The following is an 18,561-nucleotide window of genomic DNA, read 5'->3' as shown; positions in this document are numbered from 1 at the left end:
CAATGGCTACCTGGTAGCCTAACAGATTGCCTTTTTGTCTGCTCATCTGTTGAATTGTCAAATCATTGTCACCAGGTATACTGTCTACCCATTCTTTGCTTATTTCCCATCTTCATTAGTTGTCAGTTTGTTAACTGATCCCCTTCTCCTCATTTCTCTTAACTACCATATGCAGATTTTGTCACTCGGCTCTTGGCTCTCCAATATCTGCTCTGCAGCTTTTCCATCCCCTGCTCACAACCAGCCTTCAGATTTCACAGTCCACCCATTTAGCTTCCATATTTCCCTCCTCCACTCTCCCCTTGCTTCCACACTTGCTATTTCCCCTCCCACCCAGGGACTTGCCCCCACCCCCTCACTAGCGCTGGCCACTTCTGCCAAAAAGCTTGCCATGTCGTTGTCATCTCCGCCTCCCCATTCCTCATACACACTTCTGCTTCCACACACTACTGGTGCCATTTCTCCACCCACCTATGAAGAGGACCCTCACACGACACTGATTTGTTAGAATTTCTCTCCATGTTAACAAGAAACTGGCTGTGCTCCATTGCAGACTTCTATTACTGAAAGTAATTTAGCTAGCCAACACCACCTGTCAGTGAATCTGGATTTGAGCTAAATGTATTCCATTTTCCGCATTTATCAGAAAGCCTCTATCCTATGATATGGCATTTTGGGAACACTATACTGGTTCAAGATAAAACCATCTTTTAGCTGCTGGATAAGTGCCATCTGTTTCCATTTAGACATGGGATTGTCTCCTGAAAAAATTCTGTTGTAACATTGGCTTTTTTTTTTTTCCTAATTACAGTCTCTTATCCATACTACTTTAGGTCCTGGTTCCACAAGAAGAATTGCCCGGGCTGATGCCTGGCACTCTCCACAGCCTAACTGAAATCAATAATGTTTTACATGTGCACAATTTGAAGCCTCACTGGTACAGGAGATAATGTCACCTCCTTTTTTTACTGCTGAAATGTAAATAGCCACTCAACACATGTGCTGGCACCAAAAAGGACATGACATTGCCTCCACAGTAGCGAACCTACAGTCACTGCTCCTGCCCAGAGCATCTGGGAATGTACCTGGAATGTACAAGGTGTCAAGAATGATACTGAATGTCTTGATATCTAGATCTGTTGCTTTTTGGTTTTTTGAGGGTCTTTTTTTTATGCATCATAGTTCACCCATCTTTTCACCTATGCTTTTTGTGTTCTTCCACTTCTTATCTTGGTTTTCCTAAGGAATTTTATTCACCCTGAAGTAATTCAGGAGTAACCCTATAAAATTTAATGGAATTAGTGCAGCGCACAAGTGGTATAATCAAGATGCCCTCAGTATTGTAGTCTGGCTTTTCTCTGATGTTATGTGTCTCTGGTCATTTACGTGTAACTACGAGCCTGGAGATATAAAACATTTCCCTCTCTCCATTTTTTTCCAGTTTACAGTGTAAGGTATAGGTGTATGCTCTTTGCTTTTCCAGTCTTCTCACAGGAAATTTAAAATAATATATTGCTTTTTAAACAATCTTTGAAAATTATTCTAAAAGGCATTTCTAGATATTATGAAAGGCCTAGAAAGTACAGCAAAGCTTTTCCATAAACCAGGTTTACCATAAACCTCTGGGCGAGGGACAGACATTACACATAAACTGGCTTAAGTGATCAGAAACTGGTTTAAATCTGTAACAGAACAGATGTTCAGTGCATATAAACCAGTTTGTAAATGGCTGAAAACGGTTTGAGATAAACCTGGTTGAATGTAGTATCAGATTTAACTGATTTGGGTCAAACCAGCTTATGCAATGTCTGTCCCACATGCCTTGCTGGTTTAAGCTAAACCAGACACCCCCAGCATCCCAGCATGCTCTCTGGGCTGGGCAGAGCTCTCTGCTCCACAGCAGGACTGGCCCCTCCCCCCTGCTCCCTGGCTGCATCTCCGGCACAAACTGCAAGCTGGTCCTCCCCTCCCCCTCACCACTCCCTGCTAAGCAGGAATTCCCCCCTCCCCCCCCCCCCGCCTTGATGAAGAGGTGTCTCTGTATTAGCTACCAGACCACATGCTGGCTATGGTCCCTGCTAAATCAACAGGCAGAATCAACAGCTAGCTGGTAATGTCCCTCTGTTGATTTCTTAATGGGGTAATAAACACTGTTATCAATTCCCTGCTGAGCTAATCAGAGCATCCTGCTGGGCCTGGCCATGCCCCACTCCCCATTCAGCTCAGTGCTGTGGAAGGGGATGGGAGAGCTGCTCTAGCACCCCCCCAGCTTCTAGCCTGAGCCACTGAAGGCATATGCCTACATGTCTGGGATCAGTTACAAACTGGTTCAACCTAGCCAGGTTAAACTAACCTGCAAAGATTGAATCAATTCAGGCTCAGGCTTTTTAAATGTCTGTCCCTAACTCAGAAGACTAAGATCAAATTCAGTGGCATAACTAAGGTGTGGTGATTGAGACATCAAACCCAACAGGCTAACGTTCTCCAACAGACAGGGATTCCCTCACATTAGTTTTGATTAATGAAATTCCAACATTCATGCCCCAGACTATGGCTGGAAAAACAGACCAAGTTTGGAAGCACCTCTCCCTAGATCAAGAATACCTGCTACTGCTTCTCAGAACCAGTTCCTCTAGACTCAGCCCTAATTTCAATAACCTCTGGACAGGAAATCCCTCTGAGTTAGACTCTATGCTACAGAAAAAACATATCAATCTGTAATAACAAAAATATCAATAATCTGGGGGATGGGAGGAAGAACTGAGACCCCACAGCAATTGTGGGCAAAGATGAGATCTCCAGATAACCTGCCCACACCAGATAGAATACCCCTGGGTCCCTATTTGACCTCCCATGAGGATTCCATAAAACCAATGGAAGCTTATTGTCTGCAATGATAAAGCCTTATTTGGAGTACTGTGTGCAGTTCAGAGCTCCACATTTTTAAAAGGAAATGGAGGAGTTAGACAGGGTCCATAGGTGGGTAACAAAGATGCTACCCAAAATCAGCATGGACTTATGAAAAACCAGTCATGTGGGCTGGATAAAACTACTATAAGGTAGATAGATAACTGGCTTAATAGCCTCAAGCAAAGGGTAATTATTAACAGGTCCATGTCAAAACGGCAGGAGGTTTTGAGTGGAATCCCACAGGGGTCTGTCCTTGGTCCAGTGCTATTAAACATATGTGTTAATGATTTGGATCTTGGCATAGGAAGCGTGTTGAACAAGTTTGTGGATAACACAAAACTGGGGTGGACTGTAAACACATTGGAGGATGCAAGTACAATTCAGAAGGAGCTAACAGGATGAAGTTCAGTGTAGACAAATGCAAGGCGCTACACCTCAGGAGGAATAATAAAAAACACAAATGCAAAATGGAGGGCTTCTGGCTTCATGCCAGCTCTATGGAAAAGGACTTGGGAGCCTTAGTAGATCACAGACTCACTATTAGTCTCCAGTGTGATGAAGCCACACAAAAGGCAAATGTGGTTTTGGGATGCATCAATAGAAGCATTAAGTACAAACCATTAGAGCTGTGCAAAACAACACCGTTTCATTTCAACTTCCATTTCACCATTTTGAAGGGACAGTGTTTCATTTCATCATTTCATTTCATTTCAAAGCACTGTTCCATTTTCTGGGCCCCCAGATCTGTGCGCAGGATAACAGGAGGCTGCTGCTGCCGCCTGGGACCAGTGCTGGGCACAGCCCTTGCTGAGCACTGGAAAGACTGCTGCTGTAGCTGGCCCTAGCTGGCAGCAGCAGCATACTGTCATCCCACACACAGATTGGGGCCCCCCAGAAGGGCTGTGGGGCTGTGTCAGACTCCTCCTAGGGGGTGCAGGCCACCAGATTTGCGTGCAAGATGACAGCAGGCTGCTACTGCTGCCTGGGACCGGTGCTGAGGCCAAGAAAGCCTGGCTTTGAAACTTAAAATGTTTCAAAAGTTTCAAAACCTTTCAAGTACCCTCGTTTCATTTTGAACCTGTTTTGAAGCCTTTTGTTTTGTTTCGATTTCACTGCTTCAAGCTCGAAACACATCGAAACAGCTTCAAAATGAAACACCCAGCAAAATTTCGCACAGCCCTACAAAGCGTGGGAAGTGACTCAGCACTGCTTAGGAGTCATTTGGAGTGTACAGTTCAGAGCTCCACATTTTTAAAAGGAAATGGAGGAGTTAGAGAGGGTCCATAGGTGGGTAACAAAGATGATAAAGGGCTTGAAAGGCAAGTCATGTGGAGAAGCTGAAGGAGCTAGGCATGTTCAACTTGTGGAAGAGGCACTTAAGAGGGGACATGAAAGCAGTCTTCATATATTTGAAGGGCTGCCATAAAGAAGAGGGAAAGCACCTTTTTCTATCTTTGCAGAGAGAGGGACATGAACTAGTGGCTTGAAGTTGAAGCAAAGTAAATTTAGGTTTACATAATCTGTGGATTCTTCATCACTGGAGGTGTTCAAGAAGAGGTTGGACAGACACTAATCAAGGATGATTTAGGGGTAGCTAAGTTTATTTTCTATTATGGTATCCCCCTCCTCCTACCCGAGACACACGCACATTTTCCTGTTACATATGTCTGGGTATTTTTAAGCCTCCCCCAAGGCATTGGGTGTTGGCTACAGCTAAGGCTGGGGACTTCAACTGGGGTGTGCCAATTCTGCGAGGAGCAAAGCCAGAGGTTCTTGGCTAGAGGCTGTTGCCCCTCCACTCAGGGTCAGACCAGTCATCATATATAGGGTCAGGAAGGAATTTTACCTTATGGTCAGATATGTATGGACTGTGGGGAGTGGGGGGGCGGGTTGCCTTCCTTTCTAGCAGAGGGCATGATGGACCTCTTGAGCATATATTGACAGCATTTTATAGAAGCAGGACATTGGTTGCTGTAGTTCACCTGCTTTATCTGTGGCAAGTTAGGGTGTTGGGTCTATGTTGAGTTGGGGTCTAGGGTAGTCTTATGCAGAGTTTAAATTATGGTTTTTACAGGATGGTTTGGATCAGTCAGGATGATTCTGCCACAGGCAGAAGGTTGGACAAGATGACTTCTGGAGGTCCCTTCCATACTCTATGACTATGCCTAAGCATGAAGAAAGAGAGGATCAAAAATCCTGGGGAGCTGCTCATAAGTGAAATGGTGAAGAAAGGAAGGAAACTCAATTATTTGTTCTACATCCTGAAAATCATCCATAAGAGCAAGCTATACGCTCTTATCATTAAACATAGTGTAAGAGCAATGTTGTAGCCATGAGGGTCCAGAACCCTATCATCATTCAGTCCTATGTAAAGCCTCCAAATATGTCAGAAAGAAGCAATCTATATAAGTTTCTTAGTGAGTCAAAGGAAGTCTTTTAATCTGAGCTGGTTGCAAATTTTGATTTTCAATTAAATTTTTCATTGATTGAGTTATTTATTTTGAAGAACTTTCTTTGTGATCAGCCAGATTTATTTTTTCCATTTACCAAAATACCACTGAACATTTCTTTTTAAAAAGTTTTTAAAATTCCAAAAAGTAATATCATTTTTGGTGGGTTTTGCTAATTCCACTACCCTATATTATTTAGCATGAAAATTTTATTTTACTTAAATTCTATATTTCAGAAATTATGCACAAACTCTTCAGAACAATTTACTTATCTAGCTTAAACTAAGCTTGGGAAAGTTTCTGTTCACAAGACAACTTTTATAAGGGAATTAGGAAAAACATGAGGCAATGTGAAAATCAGAACCTAATGGTCAATGGTATAACTGCAGCAGGAATATTCACACTACCATTATGACAGTTGAGGTGATCCTGTATACAGGTCCTGAGCAGATCGGACTCCAAATACACATGAGTAGCTGAGTATGAAGTGTTCAGACTCTGATACACACTTATTTAGATAATCAGTAGCATAAACGGTGGGGGGCAGAGTGAGGAGGGAGGAGGATGGTCACCAGCAGCCCTAGGAATGGCCCTTTGGGGTGAGTAGGCACCAAAGGGGTTATTGCTGGGCCCTCGGCGCAGCTTTACGAGCGCTCGTGGTGCTCGGGCCAGGTGATTGGAAGATAGCAAACATGGTCCCCATCTTTAAGAAAGGGAGGAGGGAGGACCCGGGCAACTATAGGCCCGTCAGTCTTACCTCAATCCTGGGAAAACTCTTGGAGAAGATCATCAAGGAGCACATCTGTGACAGGCCGGCATCGGGGATGATGCTCAAGGGCAACCAGCACGGTTTCATTAGGGGCAGGTCATGTCAGATCAACCTGATTGCCTTTTACAATCAGGTCACAAAAGCATTGGATGCAGGCATCGCCGTGGATGTAGTCTTTCTGGACTTCAGCAAGGCCTTTGACACTGTCTCCCACCCCATCCTCATTAAAAAACTAGGCGACTGTGGCATCGATGCCTGCACAATCAGATGGATTGCTAATTGGCTAAAGGGTCGTACTCAGAGGGGGGTGGTGGACAGGTCATATTCGTCCTGGGGGGAAGTGGGCAGTGGAGTCCCCCAGGGCTCAGTCCTTCGGCCCGCATTGTTCAATTTCTTTATCTGTGATTTGGACGACGGGGTGAAAAGCAACCTGTTCAAATTTGCTGATGATACCAAAATTTGGGGTGAGGTGAGCACGCTAGTAGGGAAGGAAAGACTGCAGCAAGACCTGGATAGGTTGCAGGGGTGGGCTAACAAAAATAGGATGCGTTTCAATACGGACAAGTGCAGGGTGCTGTACTTGGGCAGTAGTAACCGGCAGCACACTTATAAGATGGGAAACTCCCTTCTTGAGAGCACGGAGGCAGAAAGGGATCTTGGAGTCATCATTCACTCCAAGATGAACATGGGCCGACAATGCAAGGTCACGGTCGGCAGGGCTAACTGGACCCTATCGTGCATCCACAGGTGCATCTCAAGTAGGGCCAAAGAGGTGATCCTCCCCCTCTACTCAACACTGGTCAGGCCACAGCTGGAGTACTGTGTCCAGTTCTGGGCGCCCCACTTCAAGAGGGATGTGGATAACATGGAGAGGGTCCAGAGGAGGGCCACCTGCGTGATCTGGGGACTGCAGGGCAGACCCTACAACGAAAGGCTACAGGACCTGAACCTGTTCAGCCTTCATAAGAGAAGGCTGAGGGGGGACTTGGTGACTGTCTATAAACTCACTAGAGGGGACCAGAAGGGTTTGGGGGAGACCTTGTTTCCCCTAGCGCCCCCCGGGACAACAAGGAATAACGGCTTCAAGTTGTTAGAGAGTAGGTTTAGATTAGACATCCGTAAGAACTACTTCACAGTCAGGGCAGCTAGGATCTGGAACCAACTTCCAAGGGAAGTGGTGCTGGCTCCTACCCTGGGGGTCTTTAAGAAGCGGCTCGATGCCTACCTGGCTGGGGTCACTTGAGCCCAGTTTCCGTCCTGCCCAGGCAGGGGGTCGGACTTGAAGATCTACAAGGTCCCTTCCAACCCTACTTCTGTGATTCTATGAAGTAGCCACCATCACAACCAGCAATGCAGTAACTGCCACAACCCAAGGTACAGAGCTGTCCTGTTTGTCGGATCATTAGGAAAGTAGGGTTGGAAGGGACATCACAAGTTCATCTAATCCAGCCTCTTGCTCAAAGCAGGATCATCCCTGTTATGCCTTTACATATTAATTAGGACCTTCTCCGACATGAGTAAGTGCCTTAAGTCAGGCCTTATGTCACTAGTCAGTGTAGATGTACATTCTCAAGCTACATTGTGAAGCCCTTATTCATAACAATGAGCATAGTACTGTAACATTTTCAAGGCAATTACTTAAATAAGGAACTGCTCATCAGTATGAGTAAAGGCACCTGGCAATCTGGTCCTTTACATGTTCCTGAAACCCCAGTTACTCAGAGCAGCATTCCAGCTGTATTAAGTACACTGCTAACACTGTACCACTTGCTTCCATTTGAAGACTATTCTATGTAGTACTCTGTGTGTGTGTGCGCACGTGTGTGTAGATAGATAGATAGATAGATAGATAGATAGATAGATAGATAGATAGATAGATAGATAGATGTGCAAAATGGGCCATATTCAATTCGAATTCAGCCTGAAATGGGGACAGTGATTCAATTTGTTGATTCAGATCACTGTCCCCGATTCGATTTGGCCAAATCTGAAGATTCAATGCCGATTCTCTGAATCAGCAATTCAGCCATAGACACAGCTTTAAATGTTTTTTCTACATACCTCAAGGTACCAGGCATGGCTCGTGAATGCTGCAGTGCTGAGGCAGATGGAGCATCCCACAGGAGTGCAGGGGGGGCCTCCGCATGCTTGGCGGCAAACCCAGAAGTGCACCAGAAGTACTTGCAGTCCACTTCCAAATCCACTGCCAAGCATGCAGGGGTCTCCCCTGAGGCCCCCCCCCCCCAGCTCGGTGATCAGCCACAGGGTACCCCAGGTGACCCCCCAGACCCAGAAGGCACCAGTCGCCAAGCCGGGGGGGCATGGAGGAGGCCCCTGTGCACTCTGTGGTAGACCCAGAAGTAACTGGAAGTGCTTCTGGTCTACTTCCAGGTCTGTTGCTGAGCACGCTGGGGCCTGCCAGCGCTCCTGTGGGATGCTTCATCTGCCCTACCATCTCAGTGTTCACAAGCCACCTAGTACCTTGAGGTATGTAGAAAAAACATTTAAAGCTGTCTCTATGTCTGAATCGTCAAATCTTTCTGAATCTCTCCGAATTGATTTGGAGCATTCCGATTCGATTCAGAGAGATTAAATGGTCTCTCAATTCAATTTGGATTTGGAGATTCAGCCACCGAATCAGGCCAAATCTCCAACAAATCAAATCAGTGACCAAAGCTTTGCACAGCCCTCATATTTTATAATATATATGTATATATATATATATATAAAATTAGTTTTTACGTGCCTCAGGACAGGACAAAATGGGTACTCCTTACAGCACTGAATACATTCTTGACAGTTTGCTCCTTCTATTGTATATTTTAAAATATTGCACTGTAAAGCACAGTTAAAACACTGGTAAATATCAAAATTTAGAAGAGGAAATAAAATCAAGTTGAAGGGGTAATAACAAATGAGAGAGTCAATTTAAACAAGTCCTCTTTTATGAAGAAATGGATGCACTAAAAGAACGTATTTTTCTGCCATTGAAACCAAAACATAGAATAAGAAAATGTACAGGATCAGAAGTTAAATGACAGTATGCCTAGATGCAGTACCAGCGTGGTAGGCACATACCAGAAATGTTAGAGACAGAGAGAGATTAGACTGAATCCATTCAACTGATAAACATATAGTTGTTTCTCCCATAAAGATAAAATTGTAATTCAAATTATTGGTGAGTAGCAATATTGTCAATATTTTCCTCCTCTTTCCCAACTTCGTTTGCTCCTGACATTTATATTAAGCACTTTAAAACATTAAATGATGTTCCACTTAATTATTGCCTACCGGTCTCACTGGTGCCTGAGCAGTGCTTTGATTCTGAGGGGAAACAAGAAAGGAGAATGTTAACATTAATAGAAGTCTTTCAATTTCATTTTCTACTCTATTGTTATTTTTATAATCCCACACATTGGAACCAAAGTTAAAGAGGTTCATTAAGTCCTTAGGTTCCATAGTAACCCCACTGCCTCCGTTGCATGGAATGCCAGAGGGTTTTTCCTTCATTCTTGTAGGATTGTTCCTACAAGGGTTGTTCTTTCATTCTTGTAACTGTGCTTACAGAGCAACTGCAGACATCCTATACATGCCATAAAATTCTGTTTAGCACCAAAGTAGGAGGAACAACCTTTGCAACCAGAGGTGCCAGAGGAACAGCAAAATCTGCAGTCCACAAATTTTCCCATACAGCTCTCACAAATAATTTTCTGCTGTGAGCCCCTGAAATGGAGCATCCAACAATTGTAGGTCTTGGGGGGAGTGGGGGTTCTTACCTCATTTGAGCTTATAGTGGATCCCATTTTAATTCTTGTTGCATACAAGTCAGTTGAAGTTGTTGAAGGAGGTGGTTGAGAAGTGTATCCTACAGCTGGAAGCAATTCTGCTTACAGTCTTTAAATTGGCAGGTGTGGAGGAGTATGTGTTTCACAAACAAATTCAAAACCCCGCCCCTGTCATTTCCAACAACTAAGCCCCTCCCCCCTTTACTGGATCCCTTAGAATGAGTCTCCTGACTCAGAGAAAGGACAAGGAAAGACTAGTTCTTCTACAGCTGCCTTGACTTCACTAGTGATACTGAAATAAGAGGTCTTTATTTTTCCTCAGGTATAAGCTTTCTAGCAAATAACAAGTAACACAGCACATCTATGTAGAAGCTTAATCCTGAAAGGTTGCCAAAACATTTGTGACTAATGTGATAGCAGCCAATATGTATGTCTCCACCACAGTCACATTAGCACAGAGAAGTATAGAGATTGCCAAGATAGCTTTAAATTAGCTAACATGGGTAATGATAGCAATCTAGCTGCAGCTCCATGGTCTGCAAACTCACCTGAGGAGCAAGATAAATAAGCCCACGCAAAGCTGTGTGCTGCTGTGGTTATGCTGCAACTGGTACCCAAGCCAGTTCATTTAAAGCTAAAGCTACCTCAGGTACATCTGCACTACATACAAGGTTTGTCTGCAAAGGGCAGAACTGTACAAAGCTAAGCTAGCTATCTCTTGCATGCTAGGTTGGGTACTAGAAGCAACATAGCTGCATTAGCTCAGTGCTCTGCACAGCCTACTAGTAATACCCTGCTTCTCAGCCTGCCTAGTAGACCTACCTTCAGTGACTCAAGTGTAGCAATGCCCAAATACCGGACATTTTCCAGTACAACAGTAAAAAGATGGCTCCCATCCTGAAAAGCTTGCAATCCAAATCTAGACACAACAAGTATGATCAGCATCAGGGAAGAAACAGGGTAGGAAATGGAAAGGGTTATAATAAAAAGACTGCATGGTTTCACAGTGTAGGAATGTGCTCACATTAGGAGTTCAGTTCAAAGGATGTTATTCCATTTTTCATTACAGATCCTTAACATAAATCTACATTAAATGATTATGAACAAAAACGAGTGCAAGAGCCACACCTGAGATGCACTGTCCTTGTACATCTTGTAAAACTGGTTTTTCTAGCCTTTGGAAAACAAACACTTCCCTAGAGGAAATTCAAGCAAGTATCAGATCTGGAAATGGGAGTCTGTTTGCAGTAAACATGGCAATGGAGGGCACATCTACACATATGCTTTAATGCACAGTAGCTTATTTTACTGTGCATTAACATGTCATGTAAAAACTGTGCTATTATGCTAATGTGCAGTAAAATAGGTTACTGTATATTAAGCATCACTTAAAAACCATGTGCATTCATTCCTGCTCATTAAGACAGCCTAATATGCATTTGTTTAGTACCTGACATTGGAGGTATTAAATTTAACGCACATTTTAAAAAAGCACCATAATACACATTTTAGACACTCAGAATCATAGAAAAAATATTCATGTTGGATCAAAGGGAATTGGTAAGTCTGCCCAGGGTCCAGGGCAGACTCTTATTCTATTTCTATCCATGACACAGGCCTGAATTACATCCACTATAATTTTAAAGATCCATATGCTATTTTGCATATAATTCCATAGGCAAAGATATCTCACTCTCAAATACTTTTCTTGACATTTAACCCAACTTTTCACTTTCTTAATTTAATCCCATTATTCCTATGCACCTTTTATACATGCCTGTACACAAAATAATTTTCCCATATGATAATATGCTTTACATATTTGTAGATTCTTATGTCCTTCATAATTATCCTTTACCAGAACTATACATATGTAAGGTTTTCAACATAAATCATTCCCTTCAAATTTCTGATCACCTTAGCAGTTTTTTTCTTATTCTTATCCAATTGATCAAGAACTTTCCAGAAGGGGTGCACCAGAAACAAAAGCAACAGTTCTACTTAAGTATACTGTGAACCATTTGCAAGAACCAAGTCTATACAAGAATATATGTAAGCTCCAAATTGTTTACCGTAACACCTCATATGTTAAAGTATCCTACAACTGCAGTACACACTATGTAAATACTTTAAATTAGATACCAAAAGGCCATGTAGGACCCACTGCCTGGAAATCAGGGGTTCATTATATATGACTAATTTGGGCCAAGTGCTAGCGAGAGAGAAATTACAGTGATGCGTGTCTGCGATTGCAAGAGATTATCACTATTACACATCTTAAACATCCTTTTGGAAAACCATTATGTATCCAAACATATGCAAGAAGTGCAGAAAAAACACAGGCAGATTTCCACGTAGAAAATCAATAGTGACTGAATTGATATATATAATACCCAATTACTAACAAGCAGGATATAAAAGGAATATGATCTGACTTCTAGACCAATCAAAGCCAAGTGGAAAAGAGACCACAGAAATTTAATTTATAGTACACAATGGCATCATTACCAGATGGATATAGATAAAAATCAGCAGCAGAATCTGAACGACTCCTGTAGGTAAGAGGACTAAAAGGGATTAAAGCAGGTGTGGGCAAAATGCGGCCTGTGGGCCAGACACAGCCCACCAGGCCATTCTATCCAGCCCATCGGGCCCCTAAAAAATTTAGAAAATTAATATTTATCTGCCCCTGGCTGCCTGTCATGTGGCCCTCGATGGCTTGCCAAAACTCAGTAAGCGGCTCTCCGCCCAAAATAATGGCCCGCTCCTGGATTAAAGTGTTCCTGAATTGTTCCTTATGGCTGTTGAGTCTGTCTACCAAAGTCTGAGGGGTGTAGGTTGTAGCCATTCTGGTCTAAGGACATAGGCAGACAGGTTATTTGGGTAAATCTGATATCTTTTATTAGACCAACTCAAATAGTTAGAAAATAATTATTTTTTGCAAGCTTTCAGGCCTAGGAAATATCTGCAGAGCACAGGTACAACTATGTAGCTGTGACAGATTTTTTCAGTCAGGTGGGTGGGAAACTGGCTTATGGTATGCACCCAGAGAGTGAGGGTGGATGGGTTGGTTTCTACCTGGAGAAATGTGGGCAGTGGTTTCCCCCCAAGGCTTTGTCCTTGGACCAGTACTGTTCAATATCTTCATCAGTGATTTGGATGAGGGTGTAGAAAGCACTGTGTCAAAATTCTCAGACGACACCAAACAACAGGGTATAGTAAACATACTAGAGGGTAGGGAGTGAATTCAGGTGGATTTGGATAGACTAGGGAAGTGGGCAGATCAGAATAGGATGCAATTTAATGAAGATAAGTGCGAAGTACTGCATCTGGGGAGAATGAATCACCAGTACACCTACAGACTGAGAAGTACCATTCTAAGTAGCACAGCAGCGGAAAAGGATCTCAGAGTCATAGTCAACACAAAAATGAACATGAGTTGCCAATGTGACGAGGTAATAAGTAAGGCTAACCGCACCCTTTCTTACATTATCAGGTGCATCACAAGCAAATCTAGGGAGGTTATACTTCCCCTCTATGAAGCATTGGTAAGACTGCAGCTGTAGTACTGCATCCAGTTTTAGGTGCCACACTTCAAGAGGGATGTGGATAATTTGGAAGGGGTTCAGAGGACGGCTACTCGTATGGTTGAGGCCCTGCGGGTAAGAACCTATGAAGACAGATTGAGAGACCTGACTCTCTTCAGCCTCTGCAAGAGAAGGCTGAGAGGTGATCTTGTGGCTCTCTACAAATTCATCAGGGGGGATCAGTAGGGAATAGGGGATACTCTGTTTACCAGGGTGCCCCTCAGGGTTACTAGAAACAATAGGCATAAACTGAAGGAGAGCAGATTTTGATTGGACATCAAGAAGAAATTCTTTACAGTGAGGGTTGCCAAAATATGGAATGGGCTTCCAAGAGAGGTGGTGCTTTTTCCTACCTTGGAAATGTTTAAAAGGAAATTAAACAAGCACCTGGCTGGGGTCACTTGACCCCAGCACTCTTTCCTGCCCAGGGCAGGGGGTCGGACTCAATCTAATAGGTCACTTCCGACCCTAGAAATCTATGAAATCTATGAAAAATCTATGCTTCCTTGGCCTGATGAAGAGTTTTTGTGTCTGAAAGCTTGCAAAGAAGAATTTTTTCCAACTATTTGAGCTGGTCTAATAAAAGATACCAGATTTACCCAAAGAACCTTGCCTACCAAAGTCTGATGACTTCAAGGATATTAACAAGGAGCCTGGGATATCCACCTCCCACATTCCAGAGCCATATTGTCAGAGTTTCCACAGGCAGCAACTGTCCTACTAGCCCTTCCTAGACACATGGTGTCGCTCCCAAATTTACAGTATTTTTCCAACATATTTAATAGTATTTTTCAGTGCTACCTATGCTGGCACATATTATTTAAAGGTGCAATGGGATCTGATCCCTAATCCCAATAATAATGCTTTCTGCTATGTCACACATGAATAACAGGAGGTGCAATTATTAGAAATTTTAGTTTAATCCTTTTTGTGAAAATGCAAATACAAACATTAGCATGGCCAGGAGAAGGCTAGCTGCCATCATTTCCATCTTTCCCCACCCTCCAAATGCTATGGTTATGTGGTAAGCTCTCTGATACTCTCTGAATGAATTGTTCAAGGTCACCTTAATTTGGGGGGGGGGGAAGAGGGGGGAGAAGTTCTCTAACTCAGGAATGGTCCTTCAAGAAGTTTCCTCTCTCACCTTCTCCATCCTCAGGGGGGAGACAGCAGTAGCAGTGATCCATGCCACTAATTAGACAGCAACGCTATCGTGCTAATTCCTCTGGAATAAATGTGGCAAAGTACACAATGCAAAACTTCTGTGATCTCCTAGAAGTCCAGAGGTCTGAGACCAATTTGAATCAGAAGCAACTGAATCAACTAACAGAATGCCAGATAATCAAAGCCAAAACCTTGATATGTAAAATGAGCAGCCGCTGATAAGAAAATTTTCTTAACTCTGTCTTTCTGAAAGACCACAGAGTTCCTTCAGGGATTCCATGGGTTCCTGGGCAATCATTCAGTTTCCAACACCAGGGCCTCATATTCAGGCTAGTTTGAGAGACTGTAGAAGTCCCGTAGGTTCAGATTTTTTTTTTAAATTTCCTCTTGGTATATACCTTGATTTAATTGAAGCAGAGTTAAGCCCATGATGAGCACTTTCAAAAACCCCACACACACTCCTTCTGTGTGTCATAATTTTATCGAAGTGAAATTGATGATGCTTCCTTTCTCACAGCTCGTCTCATTTGTCTAATCCTTTTGTAAACCTTTTGAGGTAGCAACTGTCTTATAATCTATATAGTGTTTATCATCATACCACCTCCGTTTCAGGTGGGGTCTCAGCATTATTGTAATAGAAATTAATAATGATAATGAACATGGAGAGACAGAAAGCAAAAGAAGAGGTTTTCTCAATCCCAGACCCTTGTCAAGTCCAAACAGCAAATCTCTCATCAAGAATGCTCGGGACTGCCAAGAGACCAACCTCTGAACCTGATGAGTTCAAAGGGAGTTTCAGTCTCCTGTAAGGTGGCCATTATAGAATACAGTCCAGTTATCCTCTGTCCATTGATACAAAACCCAACGACTTCATGTCCTCTATTTTTCTCTTGAAGAAAAACATAGAGGACATAAAGATATCAGGTTTTGTATCAATAGAGGACAGAGTAGCAGAAAACCGGAATGTCCTCTATGATGGCCATCCTAGTCTCATGCCTGATGTGAGTAAGAGCAGAATTGGAAAAGTAGTCATCAGCTGGGGTGGAGAAGGAAAGAGCTGGATTGTGCCATGACAGCAAAAGTCCAGTAGAAGAGAATGTCACTGTTACTTCTGAAGGAAAGTTCAGAGAAAAAGGCATGGCTTAAATGGACAGACAAGGTTCTTTGGGTAAATCCAATATCTTTTATTAGACCAAGTCAAATAGCAAGCTTTTGGGCAGAAACAAGCTTTCAGGCATAAACAAAACCAAAGGGTGTTTGTTCCTGAAAGCTTACTAAGAAGAATTTTTCCAACTATTTGAGTTGGTCTAATAAAAGATATTGGATTTACCCAAATAACCTGGTCTGCCTGTATCCTTAGACCAACACAGCTACAACCTACACTCCTGGCTTAAATGGAGAGAGCCTAAACTTGAGAAATCATTTAGTACTTTCTAATATGAAGTGATTCAGTATAATGAATTATTTTTTGTTAATATTGTACATTGAACAAGGTTTAAAGATGATAGAGAGGTCTATGTATACTACTGAATAGCGAAAATTACATTACAACTATCAGAGATAAAAATCAGTTACTGAATGAAAACCTGGTTTTCCACCAGCAAGAAAGTAATTTCATAAAAAAGAAAGGGAATATACAACTCAGGAATAACAGACTAAGATAGGAGCTCCAGATCCAATGTATACAAAAATGATAACTTCCAAGATAGAGAGAGAATTCCTCATATTTGGTCAGGATGTTAACTGGAGTTGGATGTAGTTAAATGGGGTTTGGAGGATGTAGCTCAGGTCAAAACAGAGAGGTGAAAAAAACTCCAAAATTTGCAATAGGAGTTATTTGAAACTATAGCAGTGAACATAATTATGTGCTATCAGCCACTACACATACCCTTCTTTGATCGACTATGCTCTTCAGGCTTCCTAGTCTCTAACTCTACATGGGCATCACAAATAAATCACTTTCTTTTGGTGAATAAAAAGATTTCATGTTTGATCCACATTGCAGCTAAAATTGACAACAAGGAGAAAACTGCTAAAATGCAACCTAATGGAGATTGCATTGGAGTAATGCACAAAGGGATGGATGTTACAGGATCTGAATGCTTGCACAAAGCTCCAGGATGGAAGACCAAACTGAGCACAGGATGGTACCGGGATTGTAAAGAATGACAAAACTCTAGCCTTTGCGCCGTTCTTGGGCCTCTCTTCGATCACTGCCACATCAGGTTGTAGAGAGTAAACAGGAGGCTATAGAGAGTAAATAGGAAACAGGGCTGCTTTTCTCCCTATCACTCCATCTGCAAGTGGTTGAATGTACATTGGCTAAAGTAGGGCTGTCTAACTGGCTGCCTGTGGGCCACATGCAGCCCACAAGGCATTAAGTTGCAGACACTGGGCATCTGCTCAGCCACAGCTCCTTCTATTGCTTCAGCTGCTACAGCAGCCAAAGGCCCTGGGCTTCCCCTCCCTCCTCCAGCAGCTGCTTTCTGCCACTGCCCAAAAGGATGGGGCAGTGCCGCATGGCACTGTGAGCAGAGGGTGAATCCAGAGCTGCATGCTGCAGATGTGGGGATAACTGCATAGTGCAGCAGTGGGGAGGGGTCCATGCGGGCATGTGGTGCGGTGGAGGTGGGAAAGGGACACTTATCTGCATGGTGCACTGCTCAGGGGCTCATGGCCCACCCTGGTGCAGTCCTTGCAGCCCTCAGCCACTTGGAATTTAGACAGAACTGGGATAAGGGCATGGTGAGAGGAGAGAGACAGACTAAAGGAGACCTCATTCCCCCTCTGTTATACATTCTGTTAAATACTGATGGACAGTACTTCATCTAAAGCATATGTACACTGCATGTTAATGCCTAAGAATGCTTTACTCAACAACTACACTAATGCTGTTACACTCTTTCACAACCTTAACATCACATGAAAATGTATTAGTTACTCTATTCCAGGCAAACTTGTCTGCATGATTAACTATATGATTAAGATTGCATTAACATCCCACAACTCTGTACTTATGTAGCTACCATGAATGGATCCTGTTTCTCTTGTATCCATACTGTACTACGTAAAAGTCTTCATTTTAACATTTTCTTGATTGCTTAACCACAGGCTACCCATTGAACTGCTCAGCGTTGTGCTCTCTGTGGGCAGCAATTTCTTTTTTAAATACAAATATTTTTTCAGATAAAACATCACTCAATACACACAAAGTAACTGGACAATTGACAAGTACATACGGTATGCATAGAACAACTATTTCCCTATGTGATAGTTAAGGCTCTCTCCATTAGCATATTTCTTCTGTTCCCCATGTGTACACATTTGCCTTTGTGCTATGAGGTCTTCCTATGTACTGTTGACATTTCTAATTAAAGATTCATTTATATTTTTATTTTTTTACAAAAACGATTGGTTATTACAGGTTTTGTTATCTAGAAAAGAGTGGGGAAAGGAGAGAGATCTACTTGGATAAACAAGTGCATTAAACAGCACATTAAGAGCAATAGTGTAACAAAGGAGAGATGACCAGGGCACCAGCCCCAAGTACTGACCCAGATGAGAGAGGCAAGCAAAAAGAATAGAAGTGGCTGTGCTGATGGACCAGCCACTGCCATACCACTAAAAGTGCTGCCCTGTGCATTGCTGCCTCCCAGGGCACTCACTCAGGTGTCATATTCTGCCTCTGATTAAGTGTAAGCAGAAAATCTACAAGGAACTGAAAAAGAAATTGATCAGTAGAGACAGAGATCTGTCAATGGTCTCACAAATAAAGTGAAAATAGCCAAAGGTGCAGCTCAATTAGAAAATAAGTAGCAAGAGCTTCTCCAGTCACACAAAAAGAGAAGTAGGAAGCCATAATATGCTGAAGATGGGGGGCAGGAAAGGTAATCTTG

At 42.8% G+C, this 18,561-nt stretch overlaps 1 protein-coding gene across 3 annotated transcripts in view; it reads right to left on the bottom strand.

The window, feature by feature from the left end:
- The window catches only part of LOC102572385 (cytosolic phospholipase A2 epsilon), an 89,893-nt gene extending 79,083 nt beyond the window's left edge, over nt 1–10,810 (bottom strand). For 2 of the 3 annotated variants that reach the window (XM_059722956.1, XM_059722957.1), the window contains exons 1-3: nt 10,737–10,810; nt 9,906–10,000; nt 9,421–9,453 (exon numbers count right to left, since the gene is read on the bottom strand). In XM_059722956.1, coding sequence (XP_059578939.1) covers nt 9,421–9,453; nt 9,906–9,932 — 60 coding nt within the window. In that variant the 5' untranslated portion in view covers nt 9,933–10,000; nt 10,737–10,810. Of the gene's footprint in view, nt 1–9,420; nt 9,454–9,905; nt 10,037–10,736 lie in introns of those variants that run through there. The other variant, XM_006263375.4, reaches the window with a different exon arrangement.
- Nucleotides 10,811–18,561: the final 7,751 nt, after the last annotated feature.

The sequence above is a fragment of the Alligator mississippiensis genome, chromosome 2, assembly GCF_030867095.1.
Source record: "Alligator mississippiensis isolate rAllMis1 chromosome 2, rAllMis1, whole genome shotgun sequence".
In the NCBI taxonomy this organism is placed as follows: Eukaryota; Metazoa; Chordata; order Crocodylia; family Alligatoridae; genus Alligator; species Alligator mississippiensis.
This window is presented reverse-complemented; position numbering and strand designations above follow the sequence as displayed.